General features: G+C 32.8%; 1 protein-coding gene across 1 annotated transcript; it reads left to right on the top strand.

Annotated features, from left to right (window-relative positions):
- Positions 1-7,745: 7,745 nt before the first annotated feature.
- LOC132731463 (protein disulfide-isomerase A6 homolog) lies at positions 7,746-20,865 on the top strand. The gene is made up of 10 exons (XM_060717654.1): positions 7,746-7,900; positions 9,841-9,979; positions 10,223-10,407; positions 12,188-12,312; positions 12,998-13,216; positions 13,985-14,134; positions 15,934-16,091; positions 16,561-16,633; positions 18,205-18,387; positions 18,571-20,865. The coding sequence occupies exons 1-10, from the start codon at positions 7,885-7,887 to the stop codon at positions 18,634-18,636; spliced, it is 1,314 nt and encodes a 437-aa protein (XP_060573637.1). The 5' UTR covers positions 7,746-7,884; the 3' UTR covers positions 18,637-20,865.
- Positions 20,866-22,327: the final 1,462 nt, after the last annotated feature.

The following is a 22,327-nucleotide window of genomic DNA, read 5'->3' as shown; positions in this document are numbered from 1 at the left end:
CTTAAGGGCATAACAGTGAACAAACAAATACAATAAATAATAAAACAAATAAATAATAATAAAACATGGAGTTGAAGTTATCTTCAATGGATGCACAGTAATACAAAAACCCTCACCGTTTCACGTACAAGACAGTGTAAAAATATATTTTGTAATGGCAGGGTGAGAATATTGTATGTAATGACAGGATGAGAATATTGCATGTAATGACAGGATGAGAATATTGTATGTAATGACAGAGTGAGAATATTGTATGTAATGACAGGATGAGAATATTGTATGTAATGACAGTGTGAGAATATTGTATGTAATGACAGAGTGAGAATATTATAATTATGTAATGACAGGGTGAGAATATTGTATGTAATGACAGTGTGAGAATACTGTATGTAATGACAGGATGAGAATATTGTATGTAATGACAGGATGAGAATATTGCATGTATGTAATGACAGGATGAGAATATTGTATGTAATGACAGGATGAGAATAATGTTTGTAATGACAGGATGAGAATATTGAATGTAATGACAGTGTGAGAATATTGTATGTAATGACAGGATGAGAATATTGTATGTAATGACAGGATGAGAATATTGTATGTAATGACTGTGTGAGAATATTGAATGTAATCACAGGATAAAATATTGTATGTAATGACAGGATGAGAATATTGAATGTAATGACAGGATGAGAATACTGTATGTAATGACAGAGTTAGAATATTGTATGTAATGACAGGATGAGAATATTGTATGTAATGACAGAGTTAGAATATTGTATGTAATGACAGTGTGAGAATATTGAATGTAATGACAGGATGAGAATATTGTATGTAATGACAGAGTTAAAATATTGTATGTAATGACAGGATGAGAATATTGTATGTAATGACAGGATGAGAATATTGTATGTAATGACTGTGTGAGAATATTGAATGTAATGACAGGATAAAATATTGTGTGTAATGACAGGATGAGAATATTGTATGTGATGACAGGGTGAGAATATTGTATGTAATGACAGGATGAGAATATTGTATGTAATGACAGAGTGAGAATATTGTATGTAATGACAGGATGAGAATATTGTATGTAATGACAGGGTGAGAGTATTGTATTTAATGACAGGATGAGAATATTGTATGTAATGACAGGATGAGAATATTGTATGTAATGACAGAGTTAGAATATTGTATGTAATGACAGAAAATATTGTATGTAATGACAGAGTTAGAATATTGTATGTAATGACAGGATGAGAATATTGTATGTAATGACAGGGTGAGAATTTTGTATGTAATGACAGGGTGAGAATATTGTATGTAATGACTGTGTGAGAATATTGTATGTAATGACAGGGTGAGAATATTGTATGTAATGACAGGGTGAGAATATTGTATGTAATGACAGGGTGAGAATATTGTATGTAATGACAGGATGAGAATATTGTATGTAATGACAGGATGAGAATATTGTATGTGATGACAGGGTGAGAATATTGTATGTGTAACAGGGTGAGAATATTGTATGTAATGACAGGGTGAGAATATTGTATGTAATGACTGTGTGAGAATATTGTATGTGCTGATAGTGTGAGAAAATTGTATGTGATAACAGGGTAAGAAAATTGTATGTGATGACAGGATGAGAATACTGTATATAATGGCAGGGTGAGAATATTGTATGTAATGACAGGATGAGAATATTGTATGTAATGACAGGGTGAGAATATTGTATGTAATGACCAGATGAGAATATTGTATGTAATGACAGGGATGAGAATATTGTTTGTAATGACAGGATGAGAATATTGTATGTGCTGACAGGGTGAGAATATTGTATGTAATGACAGAGTGAGAATATTGTATGTGCTGACAGGATGAGAATATTGTATGTAATGACAGGGTGAGAATATTGTATGTGCTGACAGGGTGAGAATATTGTATGTAATGACAGAGTGAGAATATTATATGTAATGACAGGGTGAGAATATTGTATGTAATGACAGGATGAGAATATTGTATGTAATGACAGGATGAGAATATTGTATGTAATGACAGGGTGAGAATATTGTATGTAATGACAGGATGAGAATATTGTATGTAATGACAGGGTGAGAATATTGTATGTAATGACAGGATGAGAATATTGTATGTAATGACAGGGTGAGAATATTGTATGTAATGACAGGGTGAGAATATTGAATGTAATGACAGGATGAGAATATTGTATGTAATGACAGAGTTAGAATATTGTATGTAATGACAGGATGAGAAAATTGAATGTAATGACAGTGTGAGAATACTGTATGTAATGACAGGATAAGAATATTGTATGTAATGACAGGATGAGAATATTGTATGTAATGACTGTGTGAGAATATTGAATGTAATGACAGGATAAAATATTGTATGTAATGACAGGATGAGAATATTGTATGTGATGACAGGGTGAGAATATTGTATGTAATGACAGGATGAGAATAGTGTATGTAATGACTGTGTGAGAATATTGTATGTAATGACAGGGTGAGAATAGTGCATGTAATGACAGGATGAGAATATTGTATGTAATGACAGGATGAGAATATTGTATGTAATGACAGAGTTAGAATATTGTATGTAATGACAGAGAATATTGTATGTAATGACAGAGTTAGAATATTGTATGTAATGACAGGATGAGAATATTGTATGTAATGACAGGGTGAGAATATTGTATGTGCTGACAGGGTGAGAATATTGTATGTAATGACAGAGTGAGAATATTGTATGTAATGACAGAGTGAGAATATTGTATGTAATGACAGGGTGAGAATATTGTATGTAATGACAGAGTGAGAATATTGTATGTAATGACAGGGTGAGAATATTGTATGTAATGACTGTGTGAGAATATTGTATGTAATGACAGAGTGAGAATATTGTATGTAATGACAGAGTGAGAATATTGTATGTAATGACAGAGTGAGAATATTATATGTAATGACAGGATGAGAATATTGTATGTGCTGACAGGGTGAGAAAATTGTATGTAATGACAGAGTGAGAATATTGTATGTAATGGCAGGGTGAGAATATTGTATGTAATGACAGAGTGAGAATATTATATGTAATGACAGAGTGAGAATATTATATTTAATGACAGGGTGAGAATATTGTATGTAATGGCAGGGTGAAAATATTGTATGTAATGACTTTGTATAATGCATGGCAAAAAGTTCCGAGACACCAAATTTGATGATATGTTGTAGGAAACCGTGGCTACACAAATACAATGTATGTTGAAATTATTTCCTGTAACACTGCAATATATCCCTGATAGACAGAATGATTTTATCACATTCAAAATTGTGTTTATGAGATATTCTAGATCGATTTCACAAAACTATATCACCAACATGCCTCATGAGTTGTCACTTAAAAATTTACACAAAGCAGAAGTAAAGAAAAAGACGGTTTTAGACAAGAAACAATGTTACCTGAAGAAAAAAATCCTTAAAAGTATTAAAATGTAAATAAAGCAGTATTTTGACTGCCATACAAAATAGTAACTCACTTTATCTGTACTCATTGCCCCCAAAAAAGAGGATAAATAAATATGAAATAAAATAGAATAGTTCAGGTAATTGGCCAATGGGTTACTATTTTTGGATACTTTAAAAGTACACCTCGGCTTTAACACACCGAAATTAAAAAAGCTTTTGAGAAAATGAAATAAAAGTATTTCTGGGGCATAATTGGGCTATTATGCTAGATTGATTGGTACTCTGGTTAGATTTTATTTAAACAAAGTTGTTATTTCTCAAACAGCTATACACATTAACAAATTACAAGTTAAACTTTACAACTCATTATACACGGTACATATCCATATCGGTACCCTCTTTGCGAAATCTGCTGAAACGGTACCCTCTTTGTACATGCACAGGCCATTCTCTGCCCAAAACAAACCAGCGATGGATAACAAGCCAGTAAAAATTAATTGTAATAAGGAAAGGAGGTATGACACGTGGAAAAGATGTATACCACGGAACACTAGAATGTTTTATCTATGTGCTGATTTGTCATGTGCCCGTTTTTCATGTACTGCAACTTCACAATAAGCTACAAAAAATCGACATGTCTTGCTTCGCCCATCACCTCGACATACTTTTCGGGCTGAAATGAACCTGTGGCTTGATTATATATGCATCATACATATCTAATATGTTCATTTACATATCATCTTCGGACAAATGGCAGTACATTGTCAAAAATAATTGTAAAATTCATAAAAACACCCTACTTTCAGTTTTGCAGCGGCACGGGCTACCTCTCTTCATTTGAATTTTTATATCACAAGTACCCTCTCATTTTTTAACACATAGGTATACTCAATGCACGACATATGCTTTTATTTGTGTTAATGTTAAGTATGTAATATTTACATAAATAAAGAAATATTACATACTTAACGATTAGCGCAAATAAAAGCATATGTCGTGCCTTGAGGGTACCTATGTGTAAAATAAATGAGAGGGTACTTGTGATATAAAAATTCAAATGAAGAGAGGTAGCCCGTGCCGCTGCAAAACTGAAAGTAGGGTGTTTTTATGAATTTTACAATTATTTTTGACAATGTACTGCCATTTGTCCGAAGATGATATGTAAATGAACATACTAAATATGTATGATGCATATATAATCAAGCCACAGGTTCATTTCAGCCCAAAAAATATGTCGAATGATGGGCGAAGCAAGACATGTCGATTTTTTGTAGCTTATTGTGAAGTTGTAGTACATGAAAAACGGGTACATGACACATCAGAACATAGATAAAACATTCTAGTGTTCCGTGGTATACATCTTTTCTACGTGTCATACCTTCTTTCCTTATTATATTGAAACTTTACTGTATTGTTATCCATCGCTGGTTTGTTTTTAGCAGAGAGTGGCCTGTGCATGTGCAAAGAGGGTACCGTTTCAGCAGATTTCGCAAAGAGGGTACCGATATGGATATGCACCGTGTTATAGCCCGAATTTTTTTTTTATCAGAATCGAAAGCTGATTTTTATTTTCAAATAAAAAAATTAACTTGAAGAAATTTTAGACCAAAATTAACATATTATGAATTTAATATTGTATTAATTACACCGTCTGAAGTAAAAAAACCCATTGAAAACCGTATATTAAGAAATCTACATGATTAGATTGAATTGGACCACACATCATCAAACATTGTGGAGATTGTATTACACCAACGATTGCATCAATTATCAATAATAGTATTACCCAGATTATGTAAAAAGAGCTAGAGTAAATCGGCGGGGTGGGGGTTAACTGTCGACCGATATCAATTTTATCAACTACTGTCGATTCAAATATGATCGACAATGGGAAATCTTAAATCTAAAAGTACAAAGGGTGGCAGGAAAAAAGCTATGCCCGAAAACACATTACCAGGAAAATAGGAATTTGAATATTGTCTGGCCTGATAGTGTAGTGGTTATGGTGCATGTTTTGCATGCGGAGGGTAGTAAGTTCAAATCCAACAAGGGGGTAATACTTTTATTAGGCCTTTTGTATTTTATCATTGATTTATTTATTTATTAAATTTCTATTTTATTTATTCTTTGCTTACATTATTTATACATGTATATATATAGTCCATGTTGTTTATTCACGAGAATGTTATGGCATATATAATGAATTGAAATTTAATTTAATGCATTAATCAAACAATGCCTACAACCTCTGTGGCACTCGAGTCGCGTTGACAATGGTGTGTTCGTCTCCAGTGCCAACAGGTGATTACAACGGAGAATGAATGGCAATGTTTTCAAACAAGTACAAACAGAGTGATGACGTCCTTCTAACAGCGCCACAACATACACCTCAACCAAATAGTCCAGGACTCGCGTGCTCGCAATGAATAAATGATTTGCAAGCCATTATGTCACGTGTAGCACAAAAGCTCAATTGAATACCTTTACATTAAATTATTCTAATAATAATAATAATAAAATAAAACCGATATTATTTGGGAAAAAAAGAATCGAAATGCTGGGAATTTAACCCACAGACACTTGGGGTTTGGAACTCAAAACGCCTGTATGCTTTGTGACTGATATTATTACTGTGTGAATTTCGATGTATGTAGTTAAAGCTTAATTAATGAGGGTCCATCCGCCCTTTCGGGCACAAAATGCAGCTTACGCTGTCGAGTACGGACCCCGGACATATCACCAGTCATGTCCTTAAAGAGTTAATTTTGAAGCACAAAATGGTGATAATTTACCTCCATGCAATTTCCACGGAGTATTAGCCAAAGGTATGAATTTTGAGCCGAAAAGTAGGTCACTGTACGGCGGTCAATGAGAACCTAAATGTTCAGTGACCTGTGACAATAGGAAAGGTTTTTAGTCCTAAAAAGGGCTGTTGATGCCAGCTATATGCCTGCCTTACAAGCCGTCTATCTGTACTAGGGGCTCATGCACCCTAGTACACCATCCTCGTCGTCTCAGCCTACTTTGTTGGGCCACTCCCCTCGGCATTAGTCAGGACACCGGCAGCTAACTTAACGAAACTGCCGCATTGAATCTTCCATCATCTGCCGATGCCCTGTGTTTTCTCAGCGACGTGCACGCTCCGAGGGGGAGTGAGAAGACTGTGTGAATACCACACATGCAAAAATTATATATGTAAATAATTATGCAAATAAAACAATTTTCAAACATCAAAGGATATGTAAAATGTGTACTGCAAATATTTGTGCACATTATAATTAATCAATCAATTACATATTGGAAAATTTGACTCAGAATTAATGCAAAATAAATTTCTAATTACCTCCCTTTAATTACATGAAATGTTATATTGGGTAATATTTTCATAAATAATGCTTATTGGAACTTACAATATTGACAAATCTTAATTTGAGTATCATATTTATGAAATAAATCCATGAAAAAATGTGTTACAGGATCTTTAAAATCCAAATAAAATACATGTTTGTCAATCCCAGCACATAACTTTATAATGAGTCGTTTTGAAAGAAAAATCACATTTCAACATCTATAATAAAAAATTTTTATTATAGATGTTGAAATATGAATTTTTTTCAAAACGACTCATATTAAGTTTCTTGATAGAATTATATGATCAGCACATGTGCTGGGATTGACAAATATGCATTTTATTTGGATTTTAAAGGCGTTTTGAGCTCCAAACCCCAAGTGTCTGTGAGTAATACATGATTTATTTAAAAGTTTGTTGTAATGGCTGCTTTCCTTGAATGAGATTTATTGTCAAAGATACCAAGGTCAATATGACAGCATTAAATGTTCCATCTTTGAGCCTTATTAATTTTGTTTTGTTTGTTTTTTATATAAACATGTACTTGACGTCTGAGAATTTCCTGTGACAATGATTAGGTCGCTTTTTGTGTTATATTCATCAGGGTCTTTCTTAGTCCAACTAATTAGTCTTGTCAAAGAGACACCGAGATAATTTTGGACGGGCGCTGTCTTTTTCCAACGGTATGACAGTAAGAAAAAAAAGTCTGTAAAATGGGTCAAACCGTTCACGCCAAATTAATTAGGCTAGGTCTTTCAAAAAGACCCTGTATTCATCAAGAAATTGGTGTATCCATGACGGTTGGTGCAATATCCGTATTGTGTTCAGCAGGGGAACTAACCGCTTATAGCTTGATGCAGTATTTGTCTCCCTTCTTCTTTCCGTTCTTTTCCGGAATTCTTCGGCATGATATGTTTTGGGAAATACCTGCTCGACACGTTTTCCTTAAACAGCCAATCAAATTCAGCCACGATCGGATACGGAATTCCAGTCGTTGGAGAGCCGGCTTATCATTTTGCGACAAAACTCAAGAAATAAACAGTAAATATGAAAGTGTTTATTGGTAAGTTGTTCGTTTCCTTAATATTTCTTCACAGATTTTGATAGCTACTCAGCTTAAAACCTTTAAACATTTGCTTCACAGCGGAAAGTTACACATTTTCGCGACCTGTCAAACTTAGAACGTCAACAGGTCAACGTCAAGTATTTAAACAGATTTCTGTTATCATCAAAGGGACCCAGCACAGTGTTGGGATAGTGTAAAAAAGTAATTTTAAAAAAATATATATATTGTATATATAATATATAGACTATATATTATTTATAAAGTATAAATTTTTTTCTAGAATTATTTTTTTTACACTATCCCAACACTGTGCCGGGTCCCTTTGGTTATCATATGACGTGCACTCATTATTAAGTTAAAACAATTATTTATGGTTTCAACACTTTATGTCAATGAAATAAATTGCGTATATTTACTTTCTATAATGACATCACTTGGGCAACTCTTCATTAATTTAGTTCGTTGAACAGGTTCGCTATTCATATTTAACAGTGTGTGGATGGTTGGCAGGCAAATACTGAGTTCAGTTACCTGGCTCGCGCTTGTAAATGCCAACATCTATGTAATAAGAGTATAATCTGTAAGTTTTGCAGTGGAAATATTGAGATTCGGTTTGGAAGTGCAAGGTGTAACATTTCAATACAGTGTAACTTCCGAAAACCGAACACCCATGGGACTTGTCAAAAAGTTCGGATTTCAGAGGTTTCTGGAATTCAGAGGTTTATGGTAATGTGAACAAGAGTAAGCCACTTAATATCACTAAATGTCAAGGAAGATATGGCAATTACTGTAATATCATATATAATAGTCTTTTAATCAAGATAAAGATGTGAATGAAAAGAATACATTTTTATCTTACCTGCAAATGCTTTTGAATTTCTATCAGTTTGTAGAAATATTGTTAATTGCATAAACTTACATATCGTCCGATGCTAGTTAATTAATTATCACACCAAATGCAATAAGATCCCTAAAGACGTTTGATTCATACATTGTCCAATTTATTGTCATTTAATCCGCTAATAAACACTTCAAATTAACTGACCGCCGTAAATTACTTTGTCTAACCCATCACTTCAAACATACCATTTCACAGTTTGTGATTTTAATGCGTGTCAAATTACACGATCACCGCTAATTAGTAAACAATCGATAGGGAGAGTAAATCTTCCTGCAGGGTAAACATTCTCGATTTACAATGTATTTCACACCTTTGGATATTTCCGGTTTTTGGAGGTAAAATTGCATTGATTTGACTCTTATTTTACGAAAATATCGTCCGGAATTCAGAATTTAGAAGTTCCGGAATTCAGAAGTATTATATTAATAGAAAATAGAAGGGAAAAAATGGGGACCGAAAAAATTGTTCGGTTTTTAGAAGTTTCCGGATTTCAGAAGTTCCGGAATTCGGAAGTTACACTGTAGACTGATTTACAGTTCGGAACTAGCAGACGACATGCTATTCTTATCAGTAGAATTGCAAGTAAAGATAACCGATTGCGTATTCCACTGTATAAATTGTATGTAAAATGGACTGACTTTTGGTAGATTTAACTGTAAATCCTAATACCTTCATTGTCAAACAATGTGTTGAAATATATACAGAGACAAAGTTAAGATCACAAGCTTTTCATTGGTTAAAAAATTTAAAATTGGACATTAAATTGCCCAATGCTAGTAGTTTAAAAACAGCTAAATTTGTATTGTTTTAGCATTAGAGATATCGCTTTTACTTGAAGATAAGGGAAACAACTCGTATTATTTCATCCGATATACCTCGGTTAATAACGTAGTTTATATAGAGACTGTCAATGGTTGTATTGCTTGATGCAACTTTAGTTATATTATTAGATCTGTTCCTCCTGTCTAAAGTAATATTTTCAGAGGAAAGGTCATCAGCATTGAAGTCTTATGTATCTTTAGGTTATATTTTACAGGATCGCTGTTAGCACTGTGTATAGCAACATGCTCTTGTATGTATGCGGGTACAGATGTTGTAGAACTTACTCCAAGCAACTTCAACAAACTAGTACTGAATGGTGACGAGCTTTGGGTTGTGGAATTCTATGCGCCATGGTAATTATGATATACTATAGATTAAATATATAAGACACCCCTATTTAAAGAAATACAAAAGATATGAATGTTTTCTCGACTAACAAAACATAATAAGTATAATAAAACTTAAAATTAGTAAACTTAATAACAATGTATAAGCGATTTAAGACAAAAAATCAACATCTTACTAGCCACTGTAACCAGTAGTCTTAAAAGCATTAGATACATTCCTATAAAACCATGTTGTGTTATATTATGTAGGTGTGGCCACTGTCAACAGCTTGCTCCTGAATGGAAAAAGGCGGCTACAGCATTAAAAGGTGTGGTCAAAGTGGGTGCCGTCAATGCTGATGAACACCAGAGCTTGGGTGGACAATATGGTATCCAAGGATTTCCAACTATCAAAGTTTTTGGACTTGATAAATCAAAACCAACTGATTATCAAGGTATATTTCTTACTGAATTTCAAGGGGTTACATCCTGCTGAATATGTATTATGGGCTAATCCAACTTTAAACTGGAACAGGCCATTTAGAGTTTTAGGGATTTCCATATAACATGTTTTTTATGTTTTATACCAAAGTTAAAAAATTGTTTATTGAAACAGAATAACTCTTTTCCTCTTTATAAGGAAAAGAAAACTTATTACAGCACAATTCTCTCAGACAGACCATGATTAACTTGGTTAAAAATTTAAGATAGGATAAATAGATAAAAAAAAAAAAGAAAAAAAAATGAAGGGAATTTTTGAGGAAGAAAATGAAAATTTATTGTAAACCTGATATCCACCTTTTTATAAGCTCGACTATTCGAAGATTATGAGAGCTATTGTAGTCGCCATGGCGTCAGCGTCCGCGTCTGCGTTGGTTAAGTTTTTTGTAAAGTCAAATATCTCAATTATTGCTTGAGATATTCAATTGAAACTTACAATACTTATTTATAGTAACAAGGTACATCAGATTGACAAGTTGGATAACTCTGCCTACAATATTGACAGAATTATGCCCCTTTTTAACTTAGAAATTTTGGTTAAAGTTTTTTGTAAAGTCAAATATCTCAATTATTGCTTGAGATATTCAATTGAAACTTACAATACTTATTTATAGTAACAAGGTACATCAGACTGACAAGTTGGATAACTCTGCCTACAATATTGACAGAAATATGCCCCTTTTTAACTTAGAAATTTTGGTTAAAGATTTTTGTAAAGTCAAATATCTCAATTATTGCTTGAGATATTCAATTGAAATTTAAAATACTTTTTTATAGTAACAATGTACATCATTTTGCAAAATTGCATAACTCTGCCTGCAATATTTGCAGAATTATTTGCCCCTTTGAAACTTAGAAATTTTGGTTAAAGGTTAAAAGTCTTCAAAGATATTTACTTGAAACTTTACACATGCACTTAGGGTCATAATTGGAGGGTCATAATTGTATGTCACTGACAAAGTTCCATAACTCTATCTTGCATTAAGGCTGATTCATATCCCCTTTTCTACTTAGTCTCTTGGTTAATGTTTACATGCAAGTTTTACATATCTCAATAACTATTAAAGGTATTTATTTAAAACTTCACATATGCATTTAGGGTCATAATTGTAGGTCACTGACAAAGATCCATAATTCTATCTTGCATTTAGGCTGATTTTTCTCCCCTTTTTCAACTTAGAAATTCATGGTAAAGTTTTGCTTGTAAGCTGTTATCTCAATAACTACTGAAGGGTTTGTGCCTTTTTTGGGACAATTTTATGCATTCATAATAATAAAGCAGTGATTTACTTGATAAAACATCTTAATAACAAGCCGTTGTACCTTTTTTGTCAAATTTATGTATTCATAGGTAATTAGTATTATTACACTAAATAAAACACCCTTGTGACATTACCTTCCAAATAGTCAAGCCAATACTGTATAATTAGAGTCTCTCTAAGGCCTATAACATGAATTTATAAAAAAAGATTAGCCCTTTTGTGAACTTAACATTATCAAGGCTCTTTTACTATCAAGCACTTAGAATAGTCGAGCATGCTGTCCTACCGACAGCTCTTGTTAGTTTACCTTTAAGTTTACTTCTTTGGCACAACAGTTTTGAAATAAAAAAATATTAATTACTTAATATGTAAAGTGCATGAAAGGTAAGTACCATTCCATATAATTTTTTTATGGTCTACTGATTGATTGGGTGTATAACATCAGTGTTAATGGAGATTATATCTGTTGTAGGGCAAAGACAAGCATCCGGTATAGTAGACGCAGCCTTAAATGCTGCCACATCAATGGCTCGACAGAAATTGTCCGGAAAGAAGGGTAGTGGAGGCAGTGGTGGAAGTGGCGGAGGTAGCAGACAGGTTAGCTTAATTTTGCTATTAGATTAATTGGAACCATATTTTAATACCAAATCAAATGACTGATTCATTTTAGACAAATGTTTAAACTGGGTTACTGCAGAATAACAACATAAATTAATTGGTTTAAAGTTAACATTAAGATGACTAGAAAGGGTGCCCTCTATGGCAAAGTGGTTAAATTCACTGACTTAAAATCACTTGCCCCTTATTGAAGTGGGTACAAATCCTGCAGAGGACTTTTGGGTTATTTCATCCGAGGAAGGTTTTCAGCTAGCTAACCAATAGTGAGTGTTTCTCCTTAGAAGCCAACTTGTGCCAGAAATGTTGCATAGAAGGGCACCTGAGGTGTTCCGCATGCGGTAAAGCTTGAAAATACCAAATGACCTTTACACCATATAGTGAATCAGATTGACTTTGTACTTTGTCAGATTATATATCCTAGTTTATAATGCATGTCATTTTCAGGTTTTTCCATTTAGAATTACTATGAATATTTCTGAGTACCCAACATGCTGTTATTTAATCAGATTATATTCATGTTTTATTTATGGACGTTTCCTTTTTCCTTTTTTACCACTCCTCTACTTCTGACATTTAAGTTTACAATTTAGATCTGTTTTATGAATTGGTTTCACCATTTAATCAAAATTTGCTTGAATCTTAATGTTGTATTTTTCTCATGAAGGCTGACCCAGATGCAGTGATTGAATTGACTGATTCAAACTTCCAAGAAAAAGTCATCAACAGTGATGATATTTGGTTGGTGGAATTCTTTGCCCCTTGGTGCGGTCATTGTAAAAATCTAGCACCCCAGTGGGCGCAGGCTGCTACTGAGCTTAAAGGCAAAGTTAAACTTGGAGCTCTTGATGCCACAGTCCATACTGTAATGGCTAGTAGATATGGGGTAAGTTCATTCCATAAATTATAGATAAAATTTGTCTTGTATAACACATATTTAATATATCCATTGTTCACAGTCAGTTTTAAAATGACTGTTCATTTCGAAAACTCAACATTTTAATCATAAAAAAAACATGTACCTGAATTGTGTTTTTCCTTTAGTAATTTGGTTGGGTAATAATAATATATTACCATAAAATATGCAAAGCGTCATGTGAATTGAATATTATATTTTGATTTTTCTTTTAATGATTTAAAATTAATTTTTCACTTATTCCATTTTATACATGCTTTTCACATTGCAATAAATACCTCCCCTTGTCACCATTTTAGGGTCATTTCAATATATTTTATGCCTAAGATAAGATAAAAATCTCACAAAATACTATCATGAAAACTGATAAAATCTTTAACATTTAAGTGCTGTAATAATTAATACTTCTTTCGTATGTTTGGAAAAAAAAGATTGTTAACCTAAATCAGCTGTTCATGTTATTTTTTTCTTATTTGTTAATTATTTAATATTATATAGAATATTGACCCTCAAAATATCTGCTACTTTTGGCAAGGGATGTAAATATTGTAAAAATTGGGAACTGACTATTCTTTTAAAGTTTTTATTCTCAACTTTCAGATAGATTCACTCTTTTTTCATACCTAGTTAAATTAATAACTTTAATGACCCAAGCATTTCATAAAATTCTGACTTTAACTTAGGCATGTGAATTTTTTTGGCTTAATAATTATATTAGATTTACAATTTGTGGTATAGGTTCGTGGATACCCAACTATCAAATATTTCCCTGGTGGTAAAAAGGACGGAGAGGCACAGGAGTATGATGGTGGACGTACAGCGTCAGATATCGTTAGCTGGGCATCGTCTAAGGTGGCGGAGAATGTTCCCCCTCCAGATGTGTACCAGGTATGTCTTTTTCTAGACCTGACAATGCTAAATGACCCTACAATGACCTTTCAATGCTTACAATTGCACAGACCTCGGCTTAAATGAAGAGCCATGCCAGCCTGTTCTTAGCTGACCAGTTACCAAAATTTTCATTTTGAGTCACAAGTTTTAAATGACATTGAACTGTATCGAAATTGATTTTGGACAAGAACATTAATATGACAACTAAAAGTATTTTATTGAGTGTGTTTTGTTGTATAATTTTTTTTAATTAAAAGCCTTGATAAAGGAGTTCAACTGAGGTATAGAAGCCTAAAAACATAAAATTTGAAATTCTTACATAGATCAAGTGATGAAATTAAAATGGCAATATCTGCAAAAGATATTAAGGAAATGATTAGTTAAATTGAAAATTGATTTTAAATTAAATTATTTGCCCAGTTTGAGTAAAAAGCATTACAACGATTTTAATTTTTAGGTCATTGCTCACAAATAATGATTAGTCTGGGAATACTAAGTAAGGGAATGATCTGAAATTTTGCACACATGTTATTAGCCAAGACCTATAGCAAATAGTATACCTTTCGTGAAAAATTAGCGAACACCATGGATCCTGATCAGACATAACGTTGGTTTTGTCAAGAAGCGGCTCATTTTTTATTTTCCGGGGGAGCATAATTATAGTCAGCGCCTTGTCCGTCTGTTGTCTTGTCCGGAGCATAACTTGAAAACCCTTGGAGATAATTTGTTCAAACTTCATACAGTGGTAGAGGGCATTGAGGGGGAGTGCAGTGTCAAAGAACCATAACTCTATTTTGCCCGGTTTTTGAATTATCTCCCCTTATAGAAAAATCTTGTCCGGGACATAACTCTAAAACTATAAGAGATATCAAGATGAAACATTGTAGGTAGATAGATCTTATTGAGTAGAAGTGCAGTGCAAAAGAACCATAACTCTGTTAAGCCTCATTTTTGAATTATGTCCCCTTTTAGAAAAATCTTGTCCAGGACATAGCTGTAAAACTATAAGAGATATCAAGATGAAACATTGTAGGTAGATAGATCTTATTGGTAGATGTGCAGTGCACAAGAATCATAACTCTGCCTTGCCTAATTCTGGAGTTATTGCCCTTTGTTTATTTTTACTTTTTGAAGTTGTCCGGGACATAACTAGGAAATCATAAGAGATATCAACAAGAAACTTTGTAGGTTGATAGATTACATTGATTAGAAGTGCAGTGCAAAGAACTGTAACTCTGCCTTGCCTAATTTTGGAATTATTGCACTTTGATTTTTTTCCAGGGACATAACTCTGAAACTACAAGAGGTGTACTTTCCTGTGTCCGAAACCTATTCGGGGAGCATCACCCGGCTCAAACCGGGCTCTTGTTTCATTTTACTTGACACCTATTTTATCTTCTTTTATCATTTGTACATGTGGTTTTCTTATTCATCTTATTGAAATATCTATTTTTCAAGTCTAGTCTGTCAAACATCATGCAATTACAACTTTGAGTCTTGCAGAGTAATCTTTAAATTATTCCTCCCTACGCAAACCTTTTCTCCATTTCAAATGATAAAGCAAAGCATGTGGTATGTAGTGTTAAAAGGATTTTTTGACATGAAGGTATTGTAAATAATTTTGCAAATGTCAAAAAGTTGACTTTCTTTTATTATTGTCATGCACTGTCATTATCGTTATTACAATTATCATTATAAGTGTTTAACATTAATTAGTTTTTGGTTATTTATTTATGTATATTGACAATTATGTATCTTTAAATAGATTTAGGTTATTTATTTATATATATTGACAGGTTGTGGACCAGAGTGTTTTAAGTGACAACTGTGATGACAGACAATTATGTATTGTATCTATTCTACCTCATATCCTGGATTGTCAGTCGAAATGTAGAAACGCTTACATCAAGACATTAAAATCTGTAGGAGAACACTTCAAAGCTAAACAATGGGGGTATGTACTAATATATTATTCTCTTATTTGTTCATCAGTTTAATCATTGCCATGCTAGGTCTATAAAATAAACTTCTTTGGGGGTGGGGGGGGATTTTCAAAATATTTACTAACTCATACTGAAAAGGGAACAGTTGAAACATTGATTAATCGTCATGTATGTGCCAGTCAGCTGATCTTGATCTACACTGGTCGCATGGATAGAATCTGTTGCCACTAGCAGACTAGGGGTGAAATTGGTTAATTATAGGTGCCTATTTCTAATTTTTCCATTGCTCAGCAGGTCAAGTATTGCAAAAGCCTAAGCGAATTGTTTTAACTGAGAACTGGAAATGCTCAAGCACATTTGAAAAGTTTTGATTTTCGTACTTTAAAATATTAGTTAAAGGAATTCAATGCTTTTGGTACATAATTAAAGGATTTTGGTATGTTAGTAAAATATTTAATTAGTGGATTTTGGTACTTTCAGATGGGTGTGGGCAGAAGCCGGTGCTCAAATGAAATTAGAAGAATCTTTAGGTATTGGTGGATTTGGGTACCCAGTAAGTATTTCTTGTTTGCTTTGACAGTCAGCTTCTATAATAAATTGTTTAAGTGTATAAAGTTATATATTTGATGCAAAAATTGTTATTTGCATTGTTAAAAAAGAATACTTCCAAAATATTTTTGAAATAGAAATGGCAATAAATTGCCATAAGGCAAGTGGCACATGCACACAGTCATTGCTAAATGGATAAAACCCTACTTAAGATAGGAAAATAATATTTTGTTCCAGAACATTTTATTCTGTTTACGTACATTATTCATGTGTATAAAATAACAGAGACATTCTATGTTACAACTTTTTAGGAACCAAACATAAAATAATGAAATCCAGTATAATTTTACTGTTGATAAATTTTATAAAAATATTTCATATGATATAGATTTATACCCTTTACATCAAAGTATCTCATGCCCTTCATCTTTCTTTAGTGGTCAAGTCAATAATCAGATTAATTCTTTCAAAATATTTTGCTTTAATTTACAATATTGTATTACAATTGAAAAGTTAAAAAGTCCCATATCCCGTACACTTTTTCATGTAGGTTGTACACAAAACAGACTACACATGAGAAAAAGTGACAAACTTGTAATATGCATTTGTTTGTTTTTCCATTTTTACACCAATTGAAAACTTTTTTGCCATTATTGTCACATATTACAGTCTAACTTGCCCATGCGACAACGTGTATTAAGCGACTTCTGTCTTAAACGACCACTTTAAATTCCCCCCGATCATTTTCTCTCTATGTCTTTAATGTATTAAGCGACTTTTGCTCAACGCGACCAGCGACCGCTAATTAGTCACCTAATTGACAACAATCTTTTCATTAAACGACCACTTTTACCTGTCAAGTAATTGTGTTTTTAGAGAACGCCACCTCGTTAAGTCACAAGTGTTAACAATCAAAACACAACAATAAACGTGTGAAAAACTCTATTTCCCATACCATTTTAGCGTATGCAAATGAAGTTAAGTATACGCGTGACGTGTATTATCCAATAATATCGGATAAACAATGCAACGCTCCGCCCATACTGAGATGGTGTATACGCTTCGCTTGTTGACATTTAGACTGCATTGAATTGACCTTGGACTTGATCAGTCATTAAATTAATCGTAACAAATAGATGTAGATCTAGTTTGTTTATTTCAAATGAAAAAAAAATGCACAACAGAAAACGTCTTCACTAATAGGGTTTTCGTGTTGGAGACAAGGAAAAACAACGGAGAAGTTAAAAAATTCTGGAAAAAATGTCAAACATGTACGTAATGGATCTTGAAACTGTTTTGTTAATAAATATCAGAAAGTTAATTTTTACATTTGCATCCATTTAGATTATCGGAGCGTACTTTTTTCAACATTTATATAAAAATGAAGTTGAAAAACAATCCCACCGAATAAAAAAGATGTCATTTATAAATTTTGACTTTTATATCACGCTGACTGTCTTAAGAGACCGTTTCATTAAGCGACCGTTTTGGGTGTTTCCCTTGCCCGGTCGCTTAATACACGTTTGACTGTATGGTAATTAGTTATCATTTAATATATCTGATTTTAAATTTTAGGCAATGGCTGCAATAAACTCAAGGAAAATGAAATACGCCTTACTGCGTGGACCATTTGAGGTAAACGGTATTAAGGAATTCCTCAGGGACTTGTCGTATGGACGTGGCTCCACTGCACCCGTAGCAGGTGATAAATTACCAAAAATAGAGGAACAAGAACCCTGGGATGGCAAAGATGGTGAAGTAAGTACTAAACATCTAACAAACAGTAACTTTTGTAATACTGGTAGATATTTAATTATGCAAATGAGACAAATATTTACATATGCGAATAAGCACTTAGTCTGTTAAAAAATTTCATGTTATCTTTTTTGACATGACATAATGATCTGTGATAGTAATTTCTATTCATTTTCTATTTTTCAGCAAATCGTTGAAGAGGATATAGATCTCAGTGATGTTGAGCTTGATGATTTGAAAGATGAATTGTGATTGGACGGTATTTTTAGCTCATCGGAAGTTCCATTATGTCATAATCCTTGTAACCAAAGCCATCAAACCATAAGATCATATCCATTAAAGAAACATCAAGTTCTATGAAATATTGTCAAGTTTTAATATCTTGTTTTGTTTTTTGTAACTCTATTAAAGCTGCTACCCCTTTTTGGTGGGTATGTTAAATTTTTGAATAACAAGAGTACAATATCAAATACATGTGTGTTATTTTTTGACCTTGGCATTGGTCAGAAATATTTTGATGATCATTTAGTCCATAGTATTAAAGGTGGCTGGTGTTTTATTGAGAATTTTTACAATTGACTTGCTTTGTTTAGGCAACGAGAATGTGGTCAGGTGACACTATATTAGTAGACAGACCAGGTCATATACTGGTGGTTTTATCTGTACTCTAGCATCCAAAATAACATGGGATCAGTCTGGAAACAAGAAATCGGTTTATCTTGCATGTATATGCCGAAATGTTTTGATTATTTTCTTTGTAAAATAAAAGCATTTAGAATAGTTTGATTTAGAATGAGAGCTATAAAATAGCTTGTTTGATAGTGTCAGAAATGATTTGAAATTAAATTCTTTTTTCTTCATTTTATTGTTTCAATAACGTTCAAGCTATGTTTTTATTCTCGATACACATTGAGTTCTTGAATCATAAAAAATAATTTTAGATCGATGTAAAGAGGGGAACATATTATATCAGTATAAAATTGTAAGCCATTTGTAACAAAACAATGAAGGAAAGAACGAGTCAAAAATATTAAAGGATGGTGCAATAGTGATGATTGTTATAACATTATCTTAGTTATCTTTCTTGAATCGATCAGGTTATGGTGGTGTTGGTAATTTTCACTCCGAATTACGGCAGTAAGCCATATTGAATTTACCAGAGCACAATTCAGCCACCGCATCGTTCCTGATCAGGTTAAGAACATAAAACAAATTACAACTTATCTTATAATATGTTACTATGACATAGTGTAGTTTACTCACCGATAACACAGACTGTTTATAAGACAACGGCATTCTTCACATGGACCGTTTATAAGACTGACCTTTTTCACATGACACTTCACAAACTTGATGTCTTTATTGTCTTCACCATCATGTTAAACTCGCACTATTTTTTTTTGAATTTGTTCATAAATATATTTTTTACAATCCTAAGGAAGAAAAGCGCATTGAATCATGAAAAGTTTTGTTTTGATTGGTTCTGAAAAATAGTCCTTAGAAATTGGTTTAATTGTATGTATACATGTATTACTGTGTGTTATGTATGACTGGGTGTCAGTTAAGTTAAAGCTCTAAGTGAAGCAAAATTGTGATAAATATAGAACTTGTAACCAGGTGTAGTGTATCAATATGCCAGTGTAATTGAATATCATGTAATAGTCATTGAATGATATATTCTTAAGGCATGTGTGAGAGTAGGTGTTGTTTGTATGTGTGGTGTGTAGAGTAACATACATTTATATATACATTGTAAAGACATGATTTGAGTGGTGCTTAGAGTTACATTATAATATGAATGGTAAAACTACCAGGTGCCTGCTTAACGATCTGTTTTGTTTTTCTCTCAAAGTTTTTATGCTAAACAATTTGACGTTAGGAATAAAATCTGGTGGCATAATGAAATATGAAATATAATATGGAGGCATGCTGCTTTAAAACTTTATGTAGCTATTTTTGCTTAGGTTAAGGTGCATTTTTAAACCAGTCTTGAAACTTCGGACTGGATCATGTTGATGAAGAAATTTAAGATTCTTCAAATGCAGAGGCACTGAGTTCAAACCAGTCAAAATTTTAAGCTTTTTCGGATTGAGTCTGATTAAAAAAAGATTTTCCAGTCGGACCACTTTCATGATACCTATAGAGAAATAATTGTCATTACCATTTTCAATGTAAAAAGATATTAATTTTTCCAAAAAGTTGATTTCAGTATGAACTTTAAATACCTTTAATTCTCTGTTGTTTGAATTTGTTGTATTATTTTGTGAATGGTGTTTTGCTTTACGTCAGTGCTACTTTTCTACGATTTTATCTCAAAACATTTGTCCACCCCAAATGAATGAGAGGTTGTCGATAATAATTTTGGAATGAAAGAAAGAGTTATAATAAATAGTAGACTAAACTTACACAATGTTCAGATTATGTATATCGTTTTGAAAATATTTTATTGTATTAAGGGATATTAAAATGTGAGAAAAATGATATTTCTTGTTGTTTTCGTTATTGAAAATCATAGTTTTCAAACTACTTATCCTAATATTGATGCTACACTTGTCAGAAGTTTTACATGCAACTTTATTTCTCATCATATTTGAAAGGAAATTTCTTAACATTTTTTCCATTTGATTATTGATAATTGTCTATGAGAAATGGAAATATTCTCAGCAAGGACTTTTTTTAATAAGATTTATACCTGCAAAAATATTCAGCTATTGCCACATGGCAGTGGCAAATATTTTTGATAAATTTTATGGTCATTAACTTCATACTAATTCAACTATTACATTGAAACTTGATATGTGGATGGGCTCCAATCATATAAAATATTTGGTCAAAGTTCATGGTACCTACATAAATTAAAATTTGCCGTTCACTCCAGAAATAATTTATTTTAACCTTGGTATACATGTTCACTGCCATAATGCAACACCAAATCAAAAGGGCAGATAATCCTTAATGTTTTTATAAAAACATACAAATATTTGCTTAAAACTAGAGATACTAGCTCACTGCTAAGGGCAAGTAATTCTGCAAAGTCCTTTTGGAGAATTACCCCTCCTGTTACCATACTATCCAGCACTGACAAGAACTTTAAAAACAATATTCTCACTCCTTGCTATGCCACTCGTGAGAATACTGTTGAAGCTTACTCAATGAAATAAAATTTCAGCTTACACAACAAACAAACAAATATCCTCTATTTATTCTCAATGAAAGAATTTACCTAACTCATAGCTCATGTTATATACAATCATGCCCTTGTAAATGAACAGCATGTTTCCTTGTTTTAAAATGTCATTTTGTGCATTGTTTTTTAAAGCCAGTTGTTCAGATCTTGAGCATTGATCAGCCTAAACAGCTTTTCTGGCTAAGTAACCAGTAATTTACCAATAAGTAATTAACTGTAAGTGACCGACTATTTATCCCACATGATTTCTGAATAAGAGGTGACATACACATGATCACCAAACTCAATGTCCAAAATCAATTGTCATGGAGAAATTTTGCCTCTGGGTACCTGCCCATGGTTGGTTTATCTGATGATCTTGTTTGCCTTATGTGCAGGTGACCACGGTAAAAATATTCTGATCTGACCACTACACGTGTTAGATTTACATTCAGATTGTCTCTGTATTCTACATGTATGAAAGAAAAACACTGCCGGCATCAATGGTTGTTTTCAAATCAATTTTTGACAAGCCATACTTAAATGACAAATCTATTTTTAACATTGGTGTCTATGACCAAGTCATCGTGGGGTAATGGTTTGTAGGAAGTACCGACACAGTCAGTTACTAAATGAGCTGCCAGTAACAATATGAGCAAGAGCACATAACTATATGCTCCACTTTCGTGAGCAGAAAATCTGCAGTCAGTTCAAGTTACACTTTGACTGCAGCATGACTGTACATATCCAATTTTTTTATTTGGAACTGTCCATAGT

This window comes from Ruditapes philippinarum, unplaced genomic scaffold (genome assembly GCF_026571515.1).
Source record: "Ruditapes philippinarum isolate M1 unplaced genomic scaffold, ASM2657151v2 ctg1701_1_1_1_1, whole genome shotgun sequence".
In the NCBI taxonomy this organism is placed as follows: Eukaryota; Metazoa; Mollusca; class Bivalvia; order Venerida; family Veneridae; genus Ruditapes; species Ruditapes philippinarum.
This window is presented reverse-complemented; position numbering and strand designations above follow the sequence as displayed.

Bases quoted from the DNA above. Each gene is read 5' to 3' on its own strand.
- LOC132731463 (XM_060717654.1), top strand. The intron at 9,980-10,222 runs GTAATTATGATA...TATATTATGTAG, and splicing joins GTGGAATTCTATGCGCCATG to GTGTGGCCACTGTCAACAGC. The intron at 16,092-16,560 runs GTATGTACTAAT...TGGTACTTTCAG, and splicing joins TTCAAAGCTAAACAATGGGG to ATGGGTGTGGGCAGAAGCCG.